The sequence below is a fragment of the Lathamus discolor genome, chromosome 5, assembly GCF_037157495.1.
Source record: "Lathamus discolor isolate bLatDis1 chromosome 5, bLatDis1.hap1, whole genome shotgun sequence".
Lineage (NCBI taxonomy): Eukaryota > Metazoa > Chordata > Aves > Psittaciformes > Psittacidae > Lathamus > Lathamus discolor.
Window position 1 is genome coordinate 73832522 of NC_088888.1, and position 25202 is coordinate 73857723.

Genomic DNA, 25202 nt, shown 5'->3' on the forward strand with positions numbered 1-25202 from the left:
AGAAGCAGAAAATCTGGAAAGCCTGGTGGACAGGGACAGCCTGGTTTTACAGTCTGGCAGGAGGATAGCCCTGTCCTGAGATTAGGGGATTGAGCAAAAAGCCGGCGTGCAGAATTGCGGGTTTTTTACATAACCGCTTTAGTAAATATCCTTTAGGACCCAGTGGGAATGTCTGGGGAGGCGAACTTCACGAGTAATGGCCAATCGTTAAGTGGTGATGAGGGAAAAGCTGGGAGTGAGAAGCCCCTGAAAGCCTGTCAAAAGCATCACGTCGGGAAGGCAGCATTTCTGCCGCTGATTGCCGGCGAACGCGCGACACCGGAATTAAGAGTTGATTCAATGTTTAAAGCCGGGGGGACTGGTGCTGCAGGAGGTTACTGGAGTGCAGAGTGCCAGGCTCCTGTTACCAGCAGGATGCCTTATTTTCCAAAACTGCTCTTATTAATCTTCTGCTTAGTTCTTCTTGTGGAAAGCAGAAAGCACAGGAGGAGGAGGTGGACAAGCCAGCTGGATGTGCAGAGGGCAAGGTAAGGGTTATTAAACCACCTGTGTTTCTTTTCCTGCAGTGTTACAAATACTACACAGACCTTAAGATCTGCCCTGTGTCTTTTTGTGTGCACTGTATGTGGAAGCAACTTCATATTGTTTATAATAGTCTCAGGTAGAATAACCAGTTTTAACTGTAAATGGATGCATTTAATGCTGATGTTAGTTAACTCTTAATGAGGCAGATTTTTGCAGAGAAGCTGACCGCTTCAGCATGGACTGTGGTCAATATATTCTTAGTCCTATATGTGAATTACGGAGAGAATTTAGAGAAGCTGCAGTTAATAGAGATGTTCAAATCTACATATTGTTTCAGCACTGTTTCAGGAGCACGTTATTTACTGGAATATCCATGCTACTTATTTCACTTGAAATTGCCTGTTATTTTCTAACAATCTGAAGTGGGAATGATGGTTAGCATGCATGATACTGATTAATAAGAAATAAATCCTTGGAGGTTACCCTGGGATCATAAAGTCAGAAAGCACATTTTGAAGAACTACATTTTAAAGTCCAACAAAGGCACAGGAAAGAGTTAAAGGTCTTAGTAAAGTTTATTAGATTTACTATTGCTGAGATTTGACCAGTGGTTTACATTAGAAAAGATAATCTTCCAAACCTGTCAGACAGTCCAAAGTATGTTATCCTTTTTTGTAGTTATGTCATCCAGTGGCTGTTGTATCTTACAAGACTGCTCATTGTTTGAAGGGCTCAAAAATAAAATTGGGTTAATCCACCTTATTAAATGGCTTCACTAAGGCTGTAAACCCCCATCTTTTCCTTTATTTTCATTCTTTTATTTTTTTAACGCTCAATTATTATAGGGAGTGTTGTTACTTGAACATCTTGCGATGAAACGTTGTGATACAGTTGAAAGCAAAGAATACCTAATATGCTCTGGTTTATACTACTTATTGAGAATCTACAGTAGCATATGCTGATAGTGACGTAAATGTTATAAAGCTGAAACGGCTACGACCTGATCCTGAAATCCTAAAGCCAACTGAAATTTTACCACTGATTTCCACAGGATCGCCGTTACGGAATGAGATCTTTCATTTAACTCCGAAGTTTTTTCCAAGTCTCTGTTCTGGAGAATGCAGGGGATTCAACAGTAGCATTTCCTTGCAAACCATTCACGTGTAGTAGAGATCGTCTCCTTTGAAGGAACAAAATAGTATAAATCATTCTTTTAAACATGACTTTGCCCCAGACTGATGCCATTCTCTGGGTTACAATTGCTTGAATCTTTTATATGTCATTTAAATACTGTGAAAATAATACACAATCTCTATGGTGCTGTTATTTTTATGAGGCTGTGATAGAGTGGAAGTCAAAGCACTGCTGAAATAATTTCTATACATTAAATTACTGTAAAGAATAACAGGTATTATTTGGTTTCCTGTGGAATAATGGCTTTAATGAACAGCTAGATAGAATCTGAGCGACTATGTACCTTATATATAGACACACGTTATTTATATGTATATATACACATTTCCTATGCAATATACTTTGAAAGTATATGAAATCAAGTTTTAGCGCATCTCTGCCCATGTCAGGGGAGTTGGAACTAGATGATCTTAAGGTCCTTTCCGACACAGTTTTATGATTTTGTGAAATGTGAATGACTTTTTAAATACAGAAAATTCTGCGATATTAAAAACTGTATGGAGTAGTGACATTGATATTTCAAATACCCAGTTACGTATAAGAAGAATGTAGTTGTGTCTGAACCAGCAGTGAATAGTGGACTCTTCGATAAAACTAAATCAAAACCAGTTCCTGTGCTGTTTTTGTAATCATGTAGAAGAAATGAAAAGAGTGTCCTTTTTAATAATTTCATCACGTTTTCTATTTAGTATTTCTCTTGCTGCCTTACCACAAGAAATACAGTAAATTTTATAGTAAGCATATTAGCCAAGAAAATGCATTCCGATGTTTAGGAATCTACATGTAATAAGTTTGACATTTTGTGTCCTTTAAGGTGATACAGCAGCCTGATCTGGTGATATTTATATTGATTTCAAGAAGCTAGCTTGGGTTGTGCAAGTGCAGAACATCTTCAGTTCTGCAGTTCGTTGCTTGAATGCTGCACAGAGGTGCTTTACCATGGAGCTTTGAGGGCCTGGGGACCTGGTCCTGCAGGCAACGCGACAGTAAGCTGCTAAGTGTACACAGAATTGCACTGTTGAGCCTGTGCCTGCATGGGAAAGGAGTATGGCAAAAGGCAGGCTAGGGCTGTGGAGGTAGGAACCCAAGTTAAGAAGTGCCAGGTTAAGTGCTGTCTGTGCATCCTTAACTCCTCCCTTTGTTCTACGTTAATACTGAGCTGCAACGTTATTTTCCCTACAAGTGGTATTCAGTCTGCATGCTGAATGGACGATGTTTGCTTAGTTAGAAACTGTCATGTTTAATTTCCCATTACTCCTGCATCCCCCACCTCGCTGATAACAACTCCTCTACAAACTGAAGTATGACTTAAAGAAACATCTGCCCTGTGCATCGTTGCTGTGGTCACTGCCTGATGCAGCTTCACACTATGCTCTGGAGATCCCAGGCTTTGCATAGGAAATCGGAGTGTGCTCATGGGGTAACAGCTCCTGGCTTTGTACTTTGGTAGTAGTTTTTTCACATTTTCCAGGGATCTGTCATTCTCTGTCACTTGTATTGCAAAAGTGGGTGAAGGATATTGGTGGCACCTATTTGTATGAAGTTGAGGGCATTCGTGCTGATGTACAGGCCGCCAAGTGGTACACAAAATCCAGGACTCACAACTGACAGAATGGTTGGTTAAACTTGTTGTCATCCCTGTTGTACTGTTACCGTTGAACCTCTCAAATAAAAAGTTAAGAGTTTTTCCGCCCTTAGTATTCAGAAAAGTGCAGGGTTGCAGCTCTTGCTGCCTTCCTTAGGTAAAACCCCTCTTTGCCTGCTGCTGTGGAGGGACATGGGTGGGTTTGTCATTGTTTAAAGTCAAAAGACAAAGCACAGAAACTACCTGTACCGAAGCAACCCCTCTTCCTCCTTGGGGCTGCTGCACAAAGCGGCTGCTCCTGTGGTTCTGGAATTGGGCTGGCAGAGGTAGGCCGCAGAGTGCTGCTCGGGCACAGGGGTGTCAGACCAACACGATTGCTGTCTTTTGCAGTCACATCTATAAAAGGAACCGTGACATGACCAAAACCTGGAAAGGAAAGACAGAGCAGCTTCTCAGAGTCGATGACCACGACTTCACCATGCGGCCAGCTTTTGGAGGTGAGAATAAAGCAGTTGTAATGATTTCATGCACATCTAATTAAATACAACCTAATTAGCTAAATAAAAGTAATCTAATTCATTAAAAAAACCAACCCCGAACCTCTGGCCAGTGGGAAGAGAAAGGACTTGGGTGGTTTTAGGAGGTGTTCAAGGCAGTTCAGAAAGGCTTCATCCTCACAGCCTCACAGCCCACAGCCCTCCATGCTCTGTACAGCTCCTGCAACCCTTCCTGTTGCTAAGTTGGCTCTTCTTTTGGCTAGTGTTCCCCAGAGCTCAGGACGTGCCAGTCCGTGCTTCAGTCTGTTGAGAAGATGAAGAGGCTGTGGGTTTTAATGTTGTAGTTGGGATGTTGCAATGAGCTTTTCAGCTGATGCGATCAAACTGCAAAGTAAAGAACGACTTGCAATCCTGTAGATTCTCTGTCCTCCTCTTCTCTCCCTACGGCCTTTAAAGAGAGCAGTCTGGGAAGCTCCTGTGGCTGCTTTTGAAGCAGTAACTTTTCTTGGCTTCATTCTTCTGTGCTCAGATAGGAGCCACTATCGTATAATAATCTTGCTGCAAATACATTGTCGTCTGACCATTTTCATTACTTGCTACAAGGCTGGTGCTGGTGTTTCTGAGAAATGGTGTTTCTGGTGCTGAAGAGCATACTGGCTAGCCTCAAGGACAGATGCGGCATGCACTGTATGTAGCTGCAGGCACTGAATGGACAGGGCCGCGCACAGCTTGTAAATTACGGCAGCGGGAAGGAGGAGAATCCCAAATACTTGCCTCTTGCCAGCGCATGAGACGGCAGTCACTACTGAACGACTCACTGAGGGTGTCCATCCACACCATGTTTTGTCATACTAAAATGCAAGGGAGTAGAGCAAGCAGAGAAAAGTAGCTCAAAGAGAGAGCACCGCTATGGGATCCTTATTTGTCTTGGTGACTTTCGGTTGAACAGAGTTGGTTTTAACTGTAAATGGTTTTCCCAGCCAGTGAAGTCAGTGACAAACTCTGCTTGTCCCAAAGGGAAAGGATCAGGCTTTCCCTTCAGCAGGCAAAAATCAGTGCTGGCGTCAGAGAGGGAGCTTTGCTCGTGTTCTAGGTAGCAGAGGAAAGCTTCAAAGCAAATGGCTCAAAACCCTGAGAAACCCAGGTTGTCAAAGTTGAGGGTGCTGAGTTAGGCTTTCAGATTTAATCTTTTTTTAAAGCCAACTTCATCTTTTGGAGCTTGGTTGGTGGCTTCTGAATGCCCAGCGTGGACAGACTGGAAGTGCTGATCCCTTCTCGGTGAAGCTGTTACCACTCTGACCAAAAAACTATTGAGGAAAATCCCAACAGCCTTCTTTATAAAGGAAAAACATGGTGTTTCTTTAATTTTTGATCAAAACCTCTTTATCTCCAGAGCTACAGGAGACAAAGTTGGGGTATGACTAAAGCTGTGCAGGAGCTGAATGTGATAAGGAGCACTATGGCTTTGTTGAGGCTCCAGCCTTGGAAAGCGTGAGTTACAGTCACAGCAATAGCTCGGGTGCCACAGGTCTTGCACAGCTTCAGAACTGTGCAGTGTATTTTTAGTGACAGATATAAGCCAGATGGAAAAATATATAAAGGAAAGAAAACAAAAGTCTGGTAGGAGGCGATCCTCTTCTGTAATGTTATTCGTCAGGCAGTCACAGTGATTTGTTATGCACTGTGAGCCTTTCCAGTTGGTAGCTGCAGCAGTGCCAGTCAAACTGATGTGCTCTGACCTGCATAGGATGAAAAGGCTTTTGTACTGCAAAAGCAGAGTAGAGGAGCCTGTGGGATGTGTGTGACTAACTGGTTGCTGCCTTGTGAGAGCAGCTTGAGGAACACTAATGGAGAGCCCAGCCCCATGCGGTTGCACTGGGCTGGTGATGTTGTGGTGTAGTTGGGAAAGGCAACTCAGCTCTGGAAAACGTAAATTATATCGTAAGGAAGTTGTGAGTGACTTTAGGTTACAAAGAAACCCAGTACTCTAAATATGATGATTCCCAAGCCTAATAGAATAGTGGGCAGCTCTTAACCTTCAGCGTTTCTGGTGGATCGGCCCACAACTTCACCGCTGAGCTTTAAGCTAAAAAGGGGATGTGGCTGCTTTATGGTGGCCGCAGTGACTCTTCCTGGTGTGCAGAGGACAGTCAGCAAGCTGCCAGCCCGGCACAGCTTTGAGCACTGGACAGAGCAGGCTGGGGTTATGCAAGCTGAAACAGAGGAAAAACATTAGAGAAAGGTGAAGGGGTTTTCAAGAATAAGTATATTTGCAAGTGAGCAAGCAAATGTTGTGTAAGTTGTGTTATTAACAACCCAGTAAGCATGGCTGCCTTGCCTGCTTTCAGCCCATTAGAGCCAGCTATTGGGTACAGTGGGAATGACAAAGTTTTTTGCTATGCTGACGTTCAAAGTAGCCTCCATATGCTAGAATAGACAGCAGTTGTTTTGACCCTTACGGAGTTATCTCCATGTCAGTGACCTTGTTCTAGCTAGCAGATGTTCAGGTATTATTTACAAATATTAATATTTAAAGATTATGTAAATGTTTGTTTTGCTGTCTTCCTTAAACATCCATTTTAAGCATTTCATCTATGACATCTCGTATTTTACAGGGAGCCTGTGAATAAGCAGCTTTAGTTGATACTTAAAATAGCTGTATCTTCTTTGTTGAGGAGCAGCCTAATGCTGCCCTTTTATTATATTTCTTCATAGCCTAACGTCAGCTGGTCCTTGCTGCCCTTTCTGGGCAGCGTTTTTGTCAGGATGGATGAATAGTGGGGTGAACAGAGCATATGTAGTTCACTTGGTGTTCATGTGAAGGGCTGGTGTAAAGCTTGCTTCTCTCTGGATGACCAGCCCTCAGAGAGATGCAGAGGAAAGCAGTTCTCTTCAGCTAATGAGCACACCTCAGTGGTGGCTGCCTTGAAGCCACCCACACCTTAGAGGTCCTAAACATATATATGCATATGTATAGGTATACATTTAAAAAAGAAAGATATACACAAACACACACATACGTGCAGAAACACTGAAGACTTTCGCAGCTTGCAGACATGGCATCTCTCATGGACGTTTACAAGCCTCTCTGGGTGCACACAAAATATCTGGCAGCAAAGAAGTCTCAAAACCTGCTTGTTTCCCACGTAGATATTTTTATCTTGGGGCCTACATCTGCCTCACTCCTTCAAAGACAGATGAGGGGACAGAGAGGCTGTCTCAGAGGAAACAATGAGCCTTTGAAATCACTGCCAAAGAGAAAAAATAGAGATGTCACAAAGGTTTAGTCTCAGAGCTGGAGTGGGAAACTGACTCCAGGCATTTCCATGGTACATGCTCTTCCCTATCTTCCAAAGCCTGTTAAAAATAAAACCCATGCTTGTGTCCAGTACCTGTCTCTGTCTCGGAACTGATTCACTCTTTGCAGCTTTCATGCTGCTCCTCAGTGGGTGGGTGCAGATGCCGAGACACACTGGGATGTGACAGGCTTTGACGTTGGGCACCTTCTCCAGTCGTACCTGAGCAGGACTTGTGGAAACCTCCTGTGTTCCCTGGAGGGGGTAGCCCCAGACCAGATGTCCCATTTAGCCTGGAGCAGAGTTTGGCATTCAAACTGGAGTTTTTATAAGGAGAAACAAGCCACAAGCCACAAAGGCTTGTCAGTGCCAGAACCCACGCAAAATGGAGAGATGCTGGGACTGTCTATTCTCCTTATACAGCCACTGAATGCAGATGCAAAGTGGGTCTTCTCCGAAAGTATTCTGAACATCACATTCTGTACATTCAACACCTAAGCTGAATGAGTAATGGCTTTCACTGAAAAGTTTGTCACAAAGCAGAGCAGCTTACTGCAGGGGAAAGAGAAATGAGGGAATATTCTTGCTGCTGAGCCTCAGGACAACCAGTTGTGAACTTGGCAAAGAAATAAAGACATACAAAGCCACAAACACTTTGACAGGCTGGCTCCTGAGTATGTTTTTAATACCCGTTTTCAAATCAAACCATTCAAACTTATTCAAACTATTTCAAATCAAACTATTGCCTTTCCTCGGGGCAATAAGGCTCTGCCTTATTGTGCTTGCCTCAAAATATCGAGGCAAGGACACTGATATGCAGGAATTCACTGATCCAGTTTTGGCAGGCGCTACCTTTACAGCAAGGAGATGCAAGGGTGGTGCATCATGTCACAGGTAAACCTTATGCAGAAATTGTGGGGCTAGTGCATACTGCCCAACAAAACAGAAAGCACAAGCACTCCCGTCAGCCCCACACTGTGCTTCAGGTCACTTAAATCCTCTCTCAACATGCAAATGTAAGTATCTCCTTCGGAAGGAAGATCTCCTGTTTTCTATTTCCAGCTTCTGTATCATCAAATTTATCAACAACTGTGCAAGTGTCTTGAGCTTGCTTAGAAGCTGCCACTGTGCTGAGATGCAAGGGAAATAGTTTATTGGTGGCTACTTTTCCATGCTGCAAGTGGAATTCTGTGATTTCTGTGAAGTTCCGTAGGAGTGCGGGGTTTGCTTTCTTGTTGTATCAGTCCTGCTGAATTAGGATGTGTGTTCTGCAAGATATTGCTGTGACAGTGATGGAGATAATGGCTGTTGACGTGTCTTCTGTTTCTGGAAGAAATGCGTCTTTTGAAGGTTATACAGTTTGTTTTCCAGACCTTGATCTATAAATACTTGAGCTCAAGTTTAATTTGAATAATGGCATGAATTTGCCTGACACTTTTCAGAGGCCTTGAAGTATGAGCTGAAAAGCTCTGCTGGGCTCCAGTCTTTGAGCAAAGCAGCATTGCTTCCTCTTCTCCACAGCTTTCACGTGGATCCATTTACCTTCCCACCCAGCAGTGAACATCCTAGAGAGGAGACTGAGCTTTGAAAGTTCTCCACGGTTGCAGTATTCAGGTCTTCTGCTGCTTGTCATTCTTCAAGCTGATCCTTCTCTATTTCCTCTCTCTGAAGAAAGAATTAATATTGAGAAAATATTGTTTATGATAAGGAAAAGGTAGCTGATTAGGGCTTTTTTACATTTAATGATATAATCAAGGCTACCTATTAATGTGTCAGATACCGTCTCAGCTGTTCATTTCCTGTCCCATTTGAACCTTCCTCATCCTCTGCTCCCTGTCAATAAAGAGTTTTTGTTTGCTTGTCCCTAGTGGAATTTGATGGGGAATTTGGCAAAGCACCTGGAGCCCCAGGCAGTTACGGTCCCAGGGGCTGAGCTGGTGCCACCAAAGGCAGCGGGCTCTCTGACCAGCCACCCCCGTCCCTGCCTGTCTCCTCTGGCTCTGGTGACATACTTGGCCACCTGACAGGTCTTTCCCTGGGCTGATTCAAGTCACTGTCTTGAAAGCAAACAGCCCATTTGCTGCTGCTTGTTGTGGCTGGGTCGATATTCGGTGGGTCAGTGAGCTGAACAGTCTTACAGCAGGTCCCACAGCACCCTCAGTCTGCTCCTCTATGCAGCTTCACCCTGTGCTCAGAGTCATTTCCTGTGTATTTTGGGGGAAGGGGTCTGAAGACTCTTCTCACCTGCTGAACGAGCACACCTGGGTTGTGAAACCCTGTGTGTAAGAAGGAAGCAATCTTCAGCACTTCTCAACCTTGCTGGTTGTAACAACCTGTCTTGCATTTCGTCGGTGGGTGCAGACTGGGGCTTTGGGAGTTTCGGGGAATACTTGGAGGAAGGGAAACTGAACACTACCAGGGTGAGAATTTCCTTGGCCTCCAGTGAGTCCTTGTAATAAATCAGCCACTGAAAGAAAGCAAGATAGGCTCATGTCATGGGAGTGAAAAACCTTACCAAAGTCTCTGGGCTCTTGAGAAACACCTGGGTGCTGGTTGATTGGAATTTCTCCCCAAGTAAACCTTCCTGCAAACACCCTGCACCTTGGACAGACACCACCAAGACACCAATAGGAGTGAGCAAATATTTGCTGGCATTTTTTCAAGCATGAAGTGCAGAACTGTGTGTCTGAATGTGATACATAGGTGTTTGTGAGCATCTAGAAGCCGTAGGATCACAGAATCACAGAATGGTTTTGGTTGGAAGGGCCCTTAAAGATCCAACCCCCTGCCATGGGCAGGGACACCTTCCACTAGACCAGGTTGCCCAAAGCCAAGCTCCGTCCAACCTGGCCTTGAACACTGCCAGGGATGGGGCAGCCACAGCTTCTCTGGGCAACCTGTGCCAGGGCCTCAGCACCCTCACAGGGAAGAATTTCTTCCTAATATCTAATCTAAGTCCACCCTCTGTCAGTTTAAAGCCATTCCCCCTTGTCCTGTCACCACCTGCTTTTGTAAAAAGTTCCTCTCCAGCTTTCCTGTAGACGCCTTCATGTACTTGTGGGCTGCTGTATCGTCTCCGAAAGCCATCTAAAAGTGTTGGGTTAGCCATGTTTCAGTTTCATTGCTAGGGGCAACACTCATTTAAATTGAAACTGGCGGTGCTGAGCAGCAGACTACAGTGAAATTTTGATACCGGGTTTCTAGTAATAAAGAAGTGGGTATTTATTATGTTATTTTATGCTTATTTAATCTTTGTGAATTCTCTAGTTGCTAATTTTAAAGCTATGTTAAAGTAATAACATCAGTGAGGCATATGAATCAAAATGGTGGTGGGGTCTTCAGAAACTAATGTAACTTGCCTTGTCGATAGGAAATGAGAAACCCCCAAGGAAGAGCTCACTGCTTGCAATTTATTCTTCTCAGTCCCCTGTTCTTGGGTTGAATTTGTCCATAAAGGCCTAAGGTTTATGGTGGGATGGCTCAGTTTGTACAAACATATGCAGACATTTCATCCAAGCCCTAGATTAGCTGGGCAGAGTGTCAGTGTTGCAGCAAATGCCAACGGAAGATAATGCAGTGTTTCAAAGGGGCCTTACATGTTTATTTACTGACTCTTCCTCCGGCCCCCACATGAAGAATCATGGACAGAAATGAATAATGTAAGTTCGGAAATGTTTGCCATGCCACCTCACAGTGCTAATTAAATACAGATTACATAAAAGAGCAGTTATTTACATACCTAAATCTCATTCTTCTACAGGCCCCGCAATTCCTGTTGGGGTGGATGTGCAAGTTGAAAGCTTGGACAGTATCTCTGAGGTTGACATGGTGCGTAATCCTCTTTCAAGTCTCAGTTATTTCTAGTCCTGAAAAGTCCCTCCCGCTTGAAATCTGTGGGTGTCAGACTATTGGCTGGGTGAAAGTAATGGCAGCATTTGGCAAATTCAGAGAGGGTGATAGAACCAAATACTCGATAACACCAGATGATCAAAGGCTTACCTCTGTATCTTCAGGTAAGGATCAAAAGTACGATAGAAAAAGGGACCTTAACTGGGAGAATAATCAGTGCTATGAAGGATCTACCACAACCAAAAACATAAGCAGCTGCCTCAGAAGGTTTGAAGGTACATGGTGAAGTTCACACAAGCCATGCTTACTGCAAGAGTTTTCTTCCTTAGGGAACCGTTGAGTCCATTTGTTTAAAATGCAGAGTTCTGGGGGGCACACTAGAAAATTAAGTTGGCAACATAAATGAGGAGGAGCTGCTCCTTCTGCATCACTGGGAGTAACCTCACCAGGGTGTGAGTGCCTGAACTGCCTCTGCCACAGTGGAATTTGGTGTGTGGGAGCAGTCTTTCAGTCACCGACGATGCTGTTCAGGGAGTTTGCACCGAGTTCAACTGAGATTTAATATCTTAGTTTCTTTACTAAATAAAAAGGAGGAAGAAATATATGAAGTTGTTAACTCTCAACAGGTTTCAAGGTGTTCTCAGCAACGGGAGGGACTAGTCTACGCGAAACATGAAGACCTAAAGGAACAGCTTTATATGATAGTTTTTACTGTGGTGAACATCTTGATTAAAACAAGGAAGCTTGCCTGCCTGGGTATTGAAAGAGAGGATGTGGGGGGATGCATGCAAAGTAGTGCCTGGGCACCTGTGTATGCTCATTTGCTGTGCCTTCAGCAGGTGCTGCCGTTCTCTCCGTTTGTTATAAAGCTTGCTTCCTAACGGATGTCTGACTGATGCCACATCAGTTCCTGTCCCACTGTGCTCTTATGGTGGAGCTGCCCAGAGGCATTTCAGCTGCCTGGCTGGCCTGGTTTTGGCTGGGATAGAGTTAATTTTCTTCCTAGTAGCTGGTGCAGTGCTGTGTTTTGGCTTCAGTCTGAGAACAACGCTGGTAGTACACCCATGTTTTAGCTGTTGCTCAGTAATGCTTACCCTGATCAAGGACTTCTCAGTCTCATGCTCTGCCAGTGAGAAGGGGCACAGGAAACTGGGAGGAAGCAGAGACAGGACACCTGGCCCAAACTAACCAAAGGGGTATTCCATACCACAGCACGTCATGGCCACTATATAAACTGAAGGGAGTTACCCAAAAGGGGCTGATCATTGCTTGAGTCAGGCTGGGTACTGGGTACCTGTCAGTGGATGGTGAGCAATTGTGTTGTGCATCATTCATCTTTCTGGGGTTTTATTCCCCTCTCTCTTTTTTTTCCTTTTATTATTAGGATTATATTTTACTTTACTTCTGCCATGGTCAGAGGGGGAGGTGTCTGGCCTGCTCTGCCCCTTGCAGGGCGGCAAGCTGAGGGCTGACAATAAACTTCTTTAACAAATCCATGAAAACCTATTGGCAACACCAGGCTGTTGCCAGGCAGCCCTTTGAAATGGAGAATCAGCTTAACCGAAGGTTTGTTACTGACGAAACACAATCAGGTGGTGGTTTCAGAAAGCAGTTGTTGTGTGTTTAGGAAGAGATCCCAGCCTGTGGGATTGCTGCCTGCCTGGACTTGGCAGCTGTGGCTCCCATAACCACTCGCTTAATTGGGACTATAAAGAAAACGAGTGTATTTGACCTCTCAGCATGAGGGAGTAGATTCAGCTCTGAAAGCAAGCAGCTGCCAGGTTGGGATCAACTAACAGATGTTTTCCTTTGTGTGACTGGAGCTCCTGCCCCCTCAATGAGCTTAAAAAGGAGATTTATTTATACCCTTGTATCATAGGAAAAACAGTTCCCTCATTTAGTTGCTCTTTGCAACAATTTAGTTCCTTTGGGGGTAAATTGCATAGTGTTTAGCCTGACCATTAAGCTAATTTTGAACATGCTATTGATATCATAGTCTTTCAAGATAATTTTGCCAGGACTGAAGAATTGTTTCCTTGGGGGGACTGCTTCTCTTGGGGCTTATTTATGTTCCTTTTGGGACTGAACATTGCTGGGCACTGCAATACCTTGATTGGTTGTTTATGTTCTCTTTGAGCTGAAATTATTTTGTCAGGAAAATCTATCCACAAAGCCCAGGAAATAAACAGAAGCTTAGAGGGGAGGGATTTAATCTACCTGGTAGGAGTGGGTTTGCTTTCTGGTGTTTCCTAGATGGAAAGAGCAACACTGACAAACCTCCCTTTGGTTCTCTTCCTTTCTTGTGAAGGATTTCACTATGACCCTGTACTTAAGGCACTACTGGAAGGATGAGCGTCTCTCATTTCCCAGCACCACCAACAAGAGCATGACCTTCGACGGCAGGCTGGTGAAGAAGATCTGGGTCCCTGATGTCTTCTTTGTGCATTCCAAAAGGTCCTTCATTCATGACACCACCACAGACAACATCATGCTGCGTGTGTTCCCTGATGGTCATGTTCTCTACAGCATGAGGTAATGGTGCAGCCCTGCTGCTCCGGAGCATCCCCTGGGGCTTCATTGTCAGTTCTGCTCCAGCATGGCTTTGGTGGTCACCAGGACTGCTACTGCCAGCCCTGCTCCTCCCACTGCTGATGCAGAGCCCTGTTTCCAGCATGTCCCGTGCAAAATGCTCCATGGGAAGCTGCGAGAAACCATGCTGTGGGCAGTTACAGGATAATCTCCTCCCAGGGAAAGCATTCCTCCCAGCTGTTTGCAGTCAGAGGAGAGCTTAGTCGAGCAGGAATGTTTGTCCTGAGGTCAGTGTGTGATTAAACTGGAAGCTGATGATATACCAGATGGTGACCTCTATAATTATCCTATTTTGCTTCCTGTTTAGAAACACTTTTTTTTTCCTTTTTCTTTCTCTTTTTCTTGGTGTTTGCATGTTGATGTAAAGGCTTACATTTACTGAAACTGAAATGGCTGTTAAAGACACCCTACGCTACCTCGTTTTCTAGCAGATCTGTGTGCTGGAAGAATCCTGAGGCACATCTGTCATGACCTGATGGGTTACCTGGCCTGCGGGTGTATACAGATCATGACTGTGGGCTTGCAGGACTCTGTAATACACAAGGACATGAAGGCTTAATCCTCTGAACTTCTCTGCCTTATCACAGATTACCAAAAATACCACAAAGATCACCACTAGCAAGTAAACTACCACAAAAACACCACTACCAATATACCTGTGGTTAATAAAGTGTCCGTTATAACCCCAGAAATGGCCAGTTTCCAGTTTCAAAGATGTAAGTTAACCACAGCTGACCGTGCAAGAGTTAAGTGGATCATTTGATACATATAATCCGAGGAGAGTGAGAAATCTGCATGGTATTTGGGCCTGGTGGTGCTTAGGACACTCAGAGTGTGATCCAACTGACCAAGCATGGGTATTCAGTGGTTCTGAAAATGCCCTCAGGTGTCTTCAGATCTCTTCATGGGGATGGCACTGGGCTGAGGGACACTTCATTCCTCATTTGTGCCTTGGGCTTTCAAGGCCATCTGAATGCTGTACTTTAATTGAGGAATATCTTGCTGGTGAGTTTCTGTGCTGTCCTTGACTAACAAATTGTTAGTGTCCACAGCTTATGCCACAGTTTAGGTGACCCCAAGGAAAGAAAATAGCACATTGTAATGAGGCTGAGTTGTATGATGCTGAAATGCTACACAACTGGGAGAGGTCCTTGCTACAGAATTCCTTCTGGAGCATACCCTCAAAAAGCTTCTTTAAGATTGATTCAACTGGCAAAATTTTGCTCTAGTTTTATAGTCAATATGAACAGCGTGTGCTTTTGGGGGGAGATGAGTGCGCAGGGTCAGAGTAGGGTTTGGATCACAATCCCTGGAACAGAAAAAGGTTCAAAAAAGAAAACTTCTTTATCAACGTCTGCAGTGAATCTAAAAAGTGGTCACAGCCAACATATGTCAGGCTCTGAAATGATGACTCACAGCTGATTTGCCTCTGCTAAATCAGGAGCTCCACTGCAAATCTGTCCACAAGAGCAAGTTCACTGACCCACTGGAAAACTTATGTAATGTTGGGCACGACTGCACTGATTTACAAACTGGAGCAAATAATGCCGCAGCTCTCTAGCTAAGACATGACTTTAACAGAGGCAAAAAATAGCTCACCTTTTTCAAAGGCATCTGCAACCATTTTAACCCCTTGCCCCAGGAATACACCCCCCCAGATTAGAAGAATTTGCTCAAGGACTGAAAGAAACTGCTTTTGCCTTAATAATGCACATATTGGAGGAATTTTGTGGCTTGCAATGAGGATGGTCGTGTTCCTCAGGCTTGTATCGTTGTTGGGGTGACTATGGAGGGAACTGAGCAATGGGGGAAATCAGGAAACTTTAATCAAAGGGGTCATAAAAGAACCTTTGAATGTAAATGGTGATGTTATTTTATGTTGTTGCCTTGTAGGGAAATAGCTGGATATAAACCACAATGGAAGTATCTGTACTGATATTAGTATTACTTTAATATTCAAGATAGTGCTTTAGTTCCTTGATAGACATTGAAATTACAGCTTCCTTTGGAGTTTTCTTTGTCTAATACATCTTGCTTGGTCTTGGAGAATTGGTGGGCGTTTTCCTGGGGGTTTTATGCTAACATTATACAGAATTACTGGCCTTAAAGCTGCAGAATGATATTTTTTTATGGTAACATTCTCCCTTCTTGCTCCTCATGGAAACCAACTCTTCTCATTTTTAACTTCTAGGATCACAGTGACAGCAATGTGCAACATGGACTTCAGCCGCTTCCCCTTGGACTCTCAGACGTGTTCTCTGGAGCTGGAAAGCTGTACGTGCTACCTGTGTTTCTAGCTAAATGTGCTCCATGGGTGGCTGCACAAACACAGATGACACGTTTCAGAATACAGTCTATTTTAGAGCTTGAAAAAATAGTTCCTCAGGGTTACTAACAGTCTTCCTATTGACTTACTGTGCTGTATATCTAGCCCTTATGCTGCAAGGCAGGTGAATTTGCAAGGAAATCATCCTTCATTCATTTTAGTAGGTGGCACTTTTAAAAGAAAACCTCAAAACCCCCCAGCAGAAATGTTCAACATATACTGGTTCTCAGCAGCTTCCTGATGAGAAATCTGGGGCAGAAGTTTTGCTCTGTCCATTGCTTCTGCTGGGAAGGTGGTGTTTTCAAGTAACACAATGACACTTGAAAGTGAGATAAATCTCACAGATGGTTGTAATGATTATTGCTTTTCCTCTAAACTTCATCATCAATGTGCTTTATGTATGGTAAAATTCTAATACTGCAAACACTGTGACCTGGGCTCAGCTTCTTTGGCAGGGAATTGTTCTGTGGAGAAAGTGATGTAAGCAGTGAGATTTTTGTGGCTGTTCTGTAAACTTTCTCCAGGGTGTGCCAAGACCGACGTCAGGTTATTTTGAGGTCCTCCCAGCCATTTCGCTGAAATTTTCCTCTACAAACAGCCCTCTTGCCCTTTCATTCTGCACAGAACCACAGAATGGATTTGGTTGGAAGGGACCTTAAAAATGATCCAGTTCCAATCCCCCTGCCATAGGCGGGAACACCTTCCACCAGGCCAAGTTGCTCAAAGCCCCATCCAACCTGGCCTTGAACACTGCCAGGGATGGGGCAACCACAGTGTCTCTGGGCAACCTGTGCCAGCGCCTCAGCACCCTCACGGGGAAGAATTTCTTCCTAATATCTAATCTAAACCTGATCTCTGTCAGTTTAAAGCCATTCCCCCTTGTCCTGTCCCCACATGCCCTTGTAAAAAGTCCCTCTCCAGCTTTCTTGTAGGTCCCTTTAGGTACTGGAAGCTGCTCTAAGGTCTCCCTGGAGCCTGCTCCTCCCCAAGCTGAACAAGCCTGCCTCCTTAGGAGAGGTGCTCCAGCTCTCTGACCATCTTCATGGCCCCCCTCTGGACTCACTCCAACAGGTCCATGTCCTTCTTATTCTGAGGGCCCCAGATCTGAGCACAAGAGCAGAGCAGAGGGGGAGAATTGCCTCTCTTAACCTGCTGGTCACACACCTTTCCGTAGAATCATAGAACAGTTAGGGTTGGAAAGGACCTGAAAATCATCTCGTTCTGACCTCCCCTGCCATTCATCTTCTCTGGAGTTACTCACCTCAGTAAATCAAATGCAGCCCAGCATGTGTTTGGATTTCTAGGCTGCAACTGCTCACTGCTGGTCATGTTGAGCTTTTTGTCAACCAACACATCCAAGGCCTTCTCCTCAGGGCTGCTCTGAATCCATTCTCTGTGTTCGTGTTTGTTAATTTGGATCGAATCTAGTAACTACCCGTCCCAAGCTAAAGTTACATCACATCATGTTTCTTCTTTCCCTAAGATGCTTACACTGATGAAGATCTGATGCTGTATTGGAAAAATGGGAATGAATCTCTGAAAACTGATGAAAAGATTTCTTTGTCTCAGTTTTTGATACAAAAATTCCACACTACATCAAGACTGGCTTTCTACAGTAGCACAGGTATAGGCATTTTCTGTTTAATGCTATTGCTAAGCCTAATGCTGTATTAACTACTTCTTAGAGAGCTCTTGGAATTGTGTGTCACTGAAATGTGGTCTTCATGGTCTGTACACTACGTGTTTTGAAAGATCAATTTCTCTTTTTACTACCCTTTAGAAATAGCAGATCAATAGAAAGATCTTTCCTCTATGTGCCTGCCAGCCAGGCTGTTCTCTCTAATTCTGGCTTTTCTATTGTCTCAAAGGGTGGTACAATCGCCTCTATATAAACTTCACTTTACGCCGACACATCTTCTTCTTCTTGCTCCAAACCTACTTCCCTGCCACCCTCATGGTCATGTTGTCCTGGGTGTCCTTCTGGATCGACCGAAGAGCAGTTCCTGCCAGAGTCTCTTTGGGTGAGAACAACTGCAACAAGACATGACTGCATGAAAGTCTTTGAGTGTAGCAGGTTTGGCAGGAAAGGGAACTGTTCATTTTGATGGTTAAAGATGTTGGGCAAGCATATGTTTGTATTATCTGATGGTTAATATAACATAGCACCAATCTGCCTGTCTGGGTATATCTTGATAACTAAAACCCATCAGGAGAAGCTTTGTTTACATCAGGAGTGGAGGAAATTCTTTCAGCTGAGCGTGAAAAAGCTGATTTGTTTATCACTGCATGCATAGGTTAGAGAAAGGCAAAAATGTAATAAGAAAGATCTCTGAATGTTAATATGTAAGGCTTCCGATACCCAAAGTGCAAACACAGTATTTCAGCCCACGGATTTGTCTCTCTTAGAGAGCTATACACTGCAGCAAACACATGAGAAGAGGCTGTTGGGAGTGTGCTCCACTGGGAGAAATGTGTTCAGTGGATATTCTTAGAAATAAATAACTTAGATCCTGATGCAAGGGGAACAACAGTAGCTGTGTTTACAGTGCTCACTTCTGAAATGGATGAAGTAGCTGTGGTTGCTTTTTGGTTCTGTTTTCTCTATGTAAGTGGCTTTTGGAACTTGTAAATATTTTTCTCTCCATAGCAATCCAAAGTATATACTATTTTGCAGGCTTTTATCTTTATTTGCCTAAATATATACACACACACACATGCGTATGTATAACATCTTCACACACATATTTGTGTATAAGCATAAATACACACATAAATGTTTATAAACACATGCATATGGATGCATCTAGATACATAATCCCATAGTTGTTCAAAACTTTGATTCCCACAGCTTGAACTGTAGACAAATATTCCTACAGGTAAAAACATAATGCCTTGCTTTTCCATGGTTTCATGCAAAATATTGTATCATTATTGCACTGCCCTTTTAAGATCAGTGATTTAGACCAAATCCTCTTTAGCTGTGACCGAAAAACAATACTAGGGTGCTTTCTAGCAGTGCCTGTAACACAGATTGGTACAGATAGGAAACAGGACTCCTTGTCACCACTGGTCTTAGCAGACCTGACCCTAAGCACTGTGCTAAACCCCGAGATGTTAGGGAGGGAGTTAAATGTAGTTCCTAGCAAAATTATGGCTGCTCTATTGCTCCTCAAAACTAAAACCAATCATTGCACACAGAAGTGAAAGCAGTGAAACAGTTCTGCATGGCAGAACAAATTTGTTTTGTATCTAACATCTCTTAGAGGATCTGTTTTTCTTGAGACAAAGCCTTATGGGCTGTAGCAGTCCATAACATTAATTTCTCTTGGTTCTTTCCAGGGATAACCACTGTGCTGACCATGTCCACGATCATCACTGGGGTGAATGCCTCCATGCCTCGTGTTTCCTACATCAAAGCAGTGGACATCTACCTGTGGGTCAGTTTTGTGTTTGTCTTCCTCTCGGTGCTGGAATACGCGGCTGTGAATTACCTGACTACGGTGCAGGAGCGGAAGGAGAGGAAACTGCGGGAGAGGGTGAGAAGAGTTTTTGTTCATACCTTTTTTTTCTTACAGTTGATCTGGTCTTTATATTTGTATCTACAAATGGGAAACGCTGACATCAGTGTGTATATAATTGGATCTTAGGCCACTTCACCTCAAACTGAACTGCTGACATCAGAAAAACTGGAGGTGGTCTCATAGGTCTTCATAGAAACTTCAGAAGAGTGTGATCTGAACTGGGAAGACTGCAATGTGGAACTGTGTGGGGATGACAGCCGAGGAAAACAGCAAATCTGATACTTCCCTGCAGCTGCCACAATTCCTGCATTTTTAGGCTAGAGTGTTATCCAGAGCAGATTAATTTCCTCCCTCTATGTTCAGCTCTAGTCTGGAAACTGAATCCAATGGATGTAATAGTGGAGCTGCTCCCCACTACCAAACACAAACAACACTCAGCCAAGTTTACGCTGGTACATTTTAATGTGCTATGGTTGGTCTCATCCTGCATTCTTGGAGTTTTTCAAGACCTGACAAGCAGCCCTGAGCAGCCTGGCTCTGCTGTAAGCAGGAGATAGGACTAGAGATCTGAGGTCCTTTCCAGCCTGAATTATCCTACAGATGTGTGAGCCCCACTTCCTTGTAATTAAACACCATCACCTTCTGAACACTAACATTATGGCCTGGGACCAAATTTTGTACGTCCCCACAGACCCAGAACATCACCATGTTTTACAGCTTCTTTCTTCCAATTAGGAACACCCCACATTAGTTCAAAGGTAACATTAGTCACCTACTGCTTTTGACTCCTGGTGTCAGCCTTTCATAAATGCCAGTGCACACATCCCCTTTAATCTGATTTGGCATTTCCCTCTCTGAACTACTCTGTTGGCTTTGCCTTCCCCTTGCACTTCTTCCTATGACTTTGGTGGAGTACAAAATAGACAACCTATCAGCCCAATACCATTCCTAGCTGACATCTCAGCAAAAATTTAGTTAGATACACTTTAAAAAGTGATTGGAATAAATTTAAGGCCTCTCCAAGGCCTTCTCAATAACTGTGATTCTGGAAAGCTACTTAAACAGGTCCTAGGTAGCTTGATTTTCTATTCCCCCCATCCTAGTCCTCATCCAGGGCCCAGCAGTTCTCTGCAGCACAAGGTGGAAATGCTCTATGCAAGCAGTTGGAGCCAAGTGTGTCTTACTTGCTGCACATGAGCAGTGGTCTCTGGCCTTTTAGCCAGCCCTGCCCAGACTTCCCATGTCCAAAGAAGACGGTGTTTTGACAGTACACAGGAAATAACAGAAATCTTCCTGTTTAAGTTTGACTTGCCTAGAATAAACCTGTATTTTTTTTTATAGGCCACCCTCCCTCTCCTTTGTCTTTAACTGCATTGGAGGGATGAACTGAGAGAGTGTGTTACTCTTCTGCAGAGCTTTCAGGAGCGTTTCCCATATCCAGTGATGTTATTTATATCACAAACCTGCCCTTTATGGAGTCTTGGGCACTGAATTCTGTATTCAGAAAATGCCTTTTTACTACACCAAGTACAGTATTCTACCCAGTCTTCAGCGTGTGATAATATTAATCCTCAGTGATGGTAGTGGGAACAGAGATAATAAGCAGCATTATTTGAAAGGACCGAAGCAAAATGTAGGTGAGTGCTCTTGAAGAAACAAGAGACATATCTCACTGTAAATGTAGATCTCGTCAGGCAATGCTGCTCCCCTATCAAAGACCCCCAAAATCTTAATATGATTATGTTAGGCTGCTCAGAGGAAAGCTCTGTGTATGTCTACATTAAGAAATTACATGTGCCTTGGACCAAGGAGTATATAAACTAAAACCTTAGTATCTAAAACTAACCCTTCTTTCCCTCAGTATCAGAGAGGTTGCTGTGAATTGTCCATGGCAAATAGTCTGTGGTCTGTGCTTATTCCAGATTGTACATGGGAACCTTTTGGTTCCTGGGCATTCAGGCCAGGGACTATTCTGACACTCTGATAGGATTGTCAGCTGAGTTCCCATGCCCAGGGAGGCTCCTTGACAGTGCTTAATATCCATAATGTTAGTGTAGACATAGACTAAAATTGCTGCAGGGTGAAATTATGTAGGATACTTCTGCACGCATGCACCTCTGTGAAGATGAGGGTGATTTAAGACTCTGTGGAGGTGGGTTTCCAGTATGTTAGTCTCCCTTGTCCGTAAGGGTGACTGTTACCACATGTACATGAAGCCACAGGAACAGTAATTTGACCTGAGGGTTAAGAGGAAATCTGCAGAATTTCTTTCTCCATTGGGTCCTACAACAATGAGCTTATTGCTGTTAATACCTTTCCCTTCCACCCACTCACCTACCATCTCCTGGACCTGTCATCATTGTCATCATTTGATGATAAAGAGCCTAGTGTAATTCTTCCCTGTGTTGTTATTGTGGTTCCGGTTTGGTATTATTCGAGGTACACCTGCTTATTATAAAATACATCTTGGAACCCAATGGATGTTCAGCTGTTCCCACATAGTGCTCCAAGAAATTTCTGGAGTGAGGGTCTAACAAGTAGAGCAAATGGGCTGCAAACTCCTCATGTTCTTCTGCACACAATCTGCTGATACCATATCATTTTGTTATGACTAGAACACAGAAACCAATTATTAAGTTGATTTCCAGGTTTTCAGTAAACTATGTCATCTGGTGGTTAAATAATTTGAAGAAAAAACCTTGAGCGCAGAGTTTTGCAGTACTATCCCAAATATTATGTATTCAGGCATATATACTTTTTGTACCTGTATCTATATATCCAGGATATACGCATTTCTGTGTATACGTATTTAATTAGTTTAGCTGAACTTAAAAACAAGTCCTTGGGAAACCCACACCTCAAAGTCGGTGGAGAAGAGAATTGGGGGCAAAGTATTTTTTGGTACGGAAAGCAGCCTTTGGGGGATTAGAGACAGAAACTCCTATCAGGAAGGAGGTTTTGGAGTCCATTTTCATTTAATACAAATATATAATCCATATTGCTGGGATGGAAAACCTCTGGATTTTAATCAGTAGAAGACAAAATCTGCTATTCAAAATTCTACCTGTATTCACTGGGGGTTTTAGATTTCTAGAATGCACGCTGGTGCTGCTGAAGTCAGTGCAAGTTTTGACATCAGCTTCAACAGGACCTGGATTTTACATTAGGCTTTTAATTTGGTCCTTTTCTTGGTTTAAAATCAGACTTACAAAGAAAACACACATCTGCACAACTAGAACTTGGCCCTTTTCCCCCATTACATGTACTAGATAAGCCATTTCCATGGATAAATGTGCATTTTGTCCTTGAAGGTTTATAAACACAAAGACTGCAAAATAGGGAATCTCAAGCCAGCAAGGCTGAAGAAAGGTAGCTAAAACACTGGCTAGTTTTTATGTCTGCTAAAGCATTTTCTAATGTGTTGTGAAGCTGCTTGTCCAAGCAGTGTAGCTAAGCTACGTCTCTTCCTTTCAGAACACAAGCAAAAAAACCCAAGTGACTTTTATGTTTAAAGAGAATCTTAGAGTATCTATGTCAACTAAAATTTCAAGCTCAGCTGTTTATAAGCTGTCTGTTAATGAAAAGGCATCATTTCTGTTGCTAAAGTGTTCTTCCAAAGTTCAACTGTATTTCTTGTTTATGTTCCTAGTTTCCATGTACGTGTGGAATACCTCATGCAAAAACTATGATGCTGGATGGAAACTACAGCGAATCTGATGCCAACAGCCTGGCAGGATATACAAGAAACCAGATGGTCCCAGAGGAAGAAAAACAAGAAAAGATGGTTGTGCACTTAACTATGAGCAATGAATCTAATTCATCAAGGAAGAGAGGCCTGAAGGGCCATGTGGGCTTGCGCATCATCCAGAACACTCATGCAATTGATAAATACTCAAGATTAATATTTCCGGGCACCTATATATTTTTCAATTTGATATATTGGTCTGTCTTTAGCTAAGCATGCTGGCACTGCAGTGGGTGAAGCAGAAGGCATTTACAGAACTCTCTTTTGTTAGTTCTTTTTCAGCCTAATCTGGATGAAAAGCCAGAAAACTGATTATTCTATTGCTTCTTTGGAGGGCAAAGGGGAGGACACATCCTCCAGCAGGCAACTCCATGCACAGACATCATGGAGGAACCTGTTGTGCTGGTTGCTTTCCAACCCACACCGCAGCTCCTGTTCTCTTTATGACAAGTGTAATTTCTCATACTTGAAAATATGTGCTCACCATTCACCCCAAAGGTGCTCTGTGTTCTTTTGGGGATGGCCACACTGGTGGTGCCTGCTGTGCAATGGACAGCCAGAGACAGTGCTCACATGGGCTGTCACAGGTTAGACAAATGTAACTTGCAAGGGAAGGTCTGGACAGTGCATCTCCTATGAGGAACCTAAATGTGGCCTTTCCTTTTCAAATCTCTGCTTTTTTTATTTTTCTTTGGCATTGTTTTTTAAAGAAGACCTCCTTTCAGGGACCAGACTCTGCTTTCTCCAGATAGGGTTTCAATCAATACCATTAAGACTGTGTACTAACCAGGATCATGTTGGTTACACACTGCAGGTGGTATGTTTGAGTTGGTGGTCATGTTTTTTCTGGATTAGAAGTAAGGAGCCATGATGATGCAGAGCAGAGAAGGCTGCAGACTCACAGAAGATGGCTCCTAGGGTGCATGGGTAATGAAAACAGGGAAGTTTACACAGGTGTTCCCTATATAACTTGAGCACAGCATGTGATACGTAGCATCTGCCCTCTAAAATGATACAGGAAGCTGGTGTGTAGCATGTACAGTCAGCACAAGGTGAATGGGCAGTATCTCTGGGACCAAGATTTTATCTCTTCAGTAGCTGAAAACAGTTTTGAGGGCAGCGCTGGTGGCTTTCAAGAGTTTTCCTCATCCTTGTCAGGAAAGTGCAGCCCACAAAGAAACTGTACATCCCAATATGCCTCTCCCAATCAACACACTGTCCTTCTGCTAGGGTATTTTGGATCAAGAAAAAGATGTCTGCCAGAACTTCTCTCTTCAGAAACACAGGCATGTCAGAGATTAAATGGCCAAGAATAATACTGTGAGGTCCAACGTGGATGTAAGTCCTTTGAAGCTGCTGGAGAGCACTGTAATAATCTTCTGTGCTTGGTGTTCCAGTTTTCGTCCTGTCATATCTCCCTTTCCTTTGCTGACAACACTGACAGCAAAACCCAAATGTAGAAAAGTGATAGCAACAAGAGAACGATGTCCAGGTCTGTGTGCTCCTTGTGTTTAGAAAACACCGTGACATTTTGGCTGTGACAGGGATTACGTTAACCAAGATATTTAGTTATCAAGCTGAAACTCAGAAGGGTGGGCAGATCCTGAAAACCCAGGACTGAGATTAGGAGCTGACTCAATGATAAGATTAAGTTGTACATTTCACTGAGATTGGGCCATGAATATTCAGATAAATCACATGAATAAAGGAAAAGCAAATGAAAATATTAATAAACCCGTGACTATTGGCATGTGGAATTTTCTGCTTACCATAGCAGTAATTCTTATGTCCTGTATCTCAACGGATGTAGAAGACGATAGAGTGCGTCAACTCCAGGCTGTCACCAATAACCAGGTTTCCCCTTGTGCCTCAAATATTGCTACTGGTCACACTGGTGGTCGCACTGACATACTGGAGACAAAATTGAGGAGAGAGACTGAAAGTAACAACTGTGTTGCCTTTAACTGGCCATGATAGTAACTGACATGAATGGAGGTCTGTCTGGTTATAAAAGTAAGAAAATACAGATCTGGATACGCTGGCAAGAAGAGGAGCCATGGAAGAACAGCAGCTGA

General features: G+C 43.4%; 1 protein-coding gene across 1 annotated transcript; it reads left to right on the forward strand.

Annotated features, from left to right (window-relative positions):
- The first annotated feature begins 399 nt into the window (after positions 1-399).
- Positions 400-23360, forward strand: LOC136014380 (gamma-aminobutyric acid receptor subunit rho-2). The gene is made up of 9 exons (XM_065679142.1): positions 400-527; positions 3695-3801; positions 10858-10925; positions 13255-13478; positions 15727-15809; positions 17345-17485; positions 17730-17882; positions 19201-19397; positions 23032-23360. Exons 1-9 carry the CDS (start codon positions 415-417, stop codon positions 23338-23340), a joined length of 1395 nt encoding a protein of 464 aa, XP_065535214.1. The 5' UTR covers positions 400-414; the 3' UTR covers positions 23341-23360.
- Positions 23361-25202: the final 1842 nt, after the last annotated feature.

Excerpts from the sequence above, each read along its gene's own strand:
- LOC136014380 (XM_065679142.1), top strand. The coding sequence starts at position 415 with ATGCCTTATTTTCCAAAACTGCTCTTATTAATCTTCTGCTTAGTTCTT. Across the intron at positions 528-3,694 it reads CTGGATGTGCAGAGGGCAAG|TCACATCTATAAAAGGAACC; the intron begins GTAAGGGTTATT and ends TGTCTTTTGCAG. Across the intron at positions 13,479-15,726 it reads CATGTTCTCTACAGCATGAG|GATCACAGTGACAGCAATGT; the intron begins GTAATGGTGCAG and ends TTTAACTTCTAG.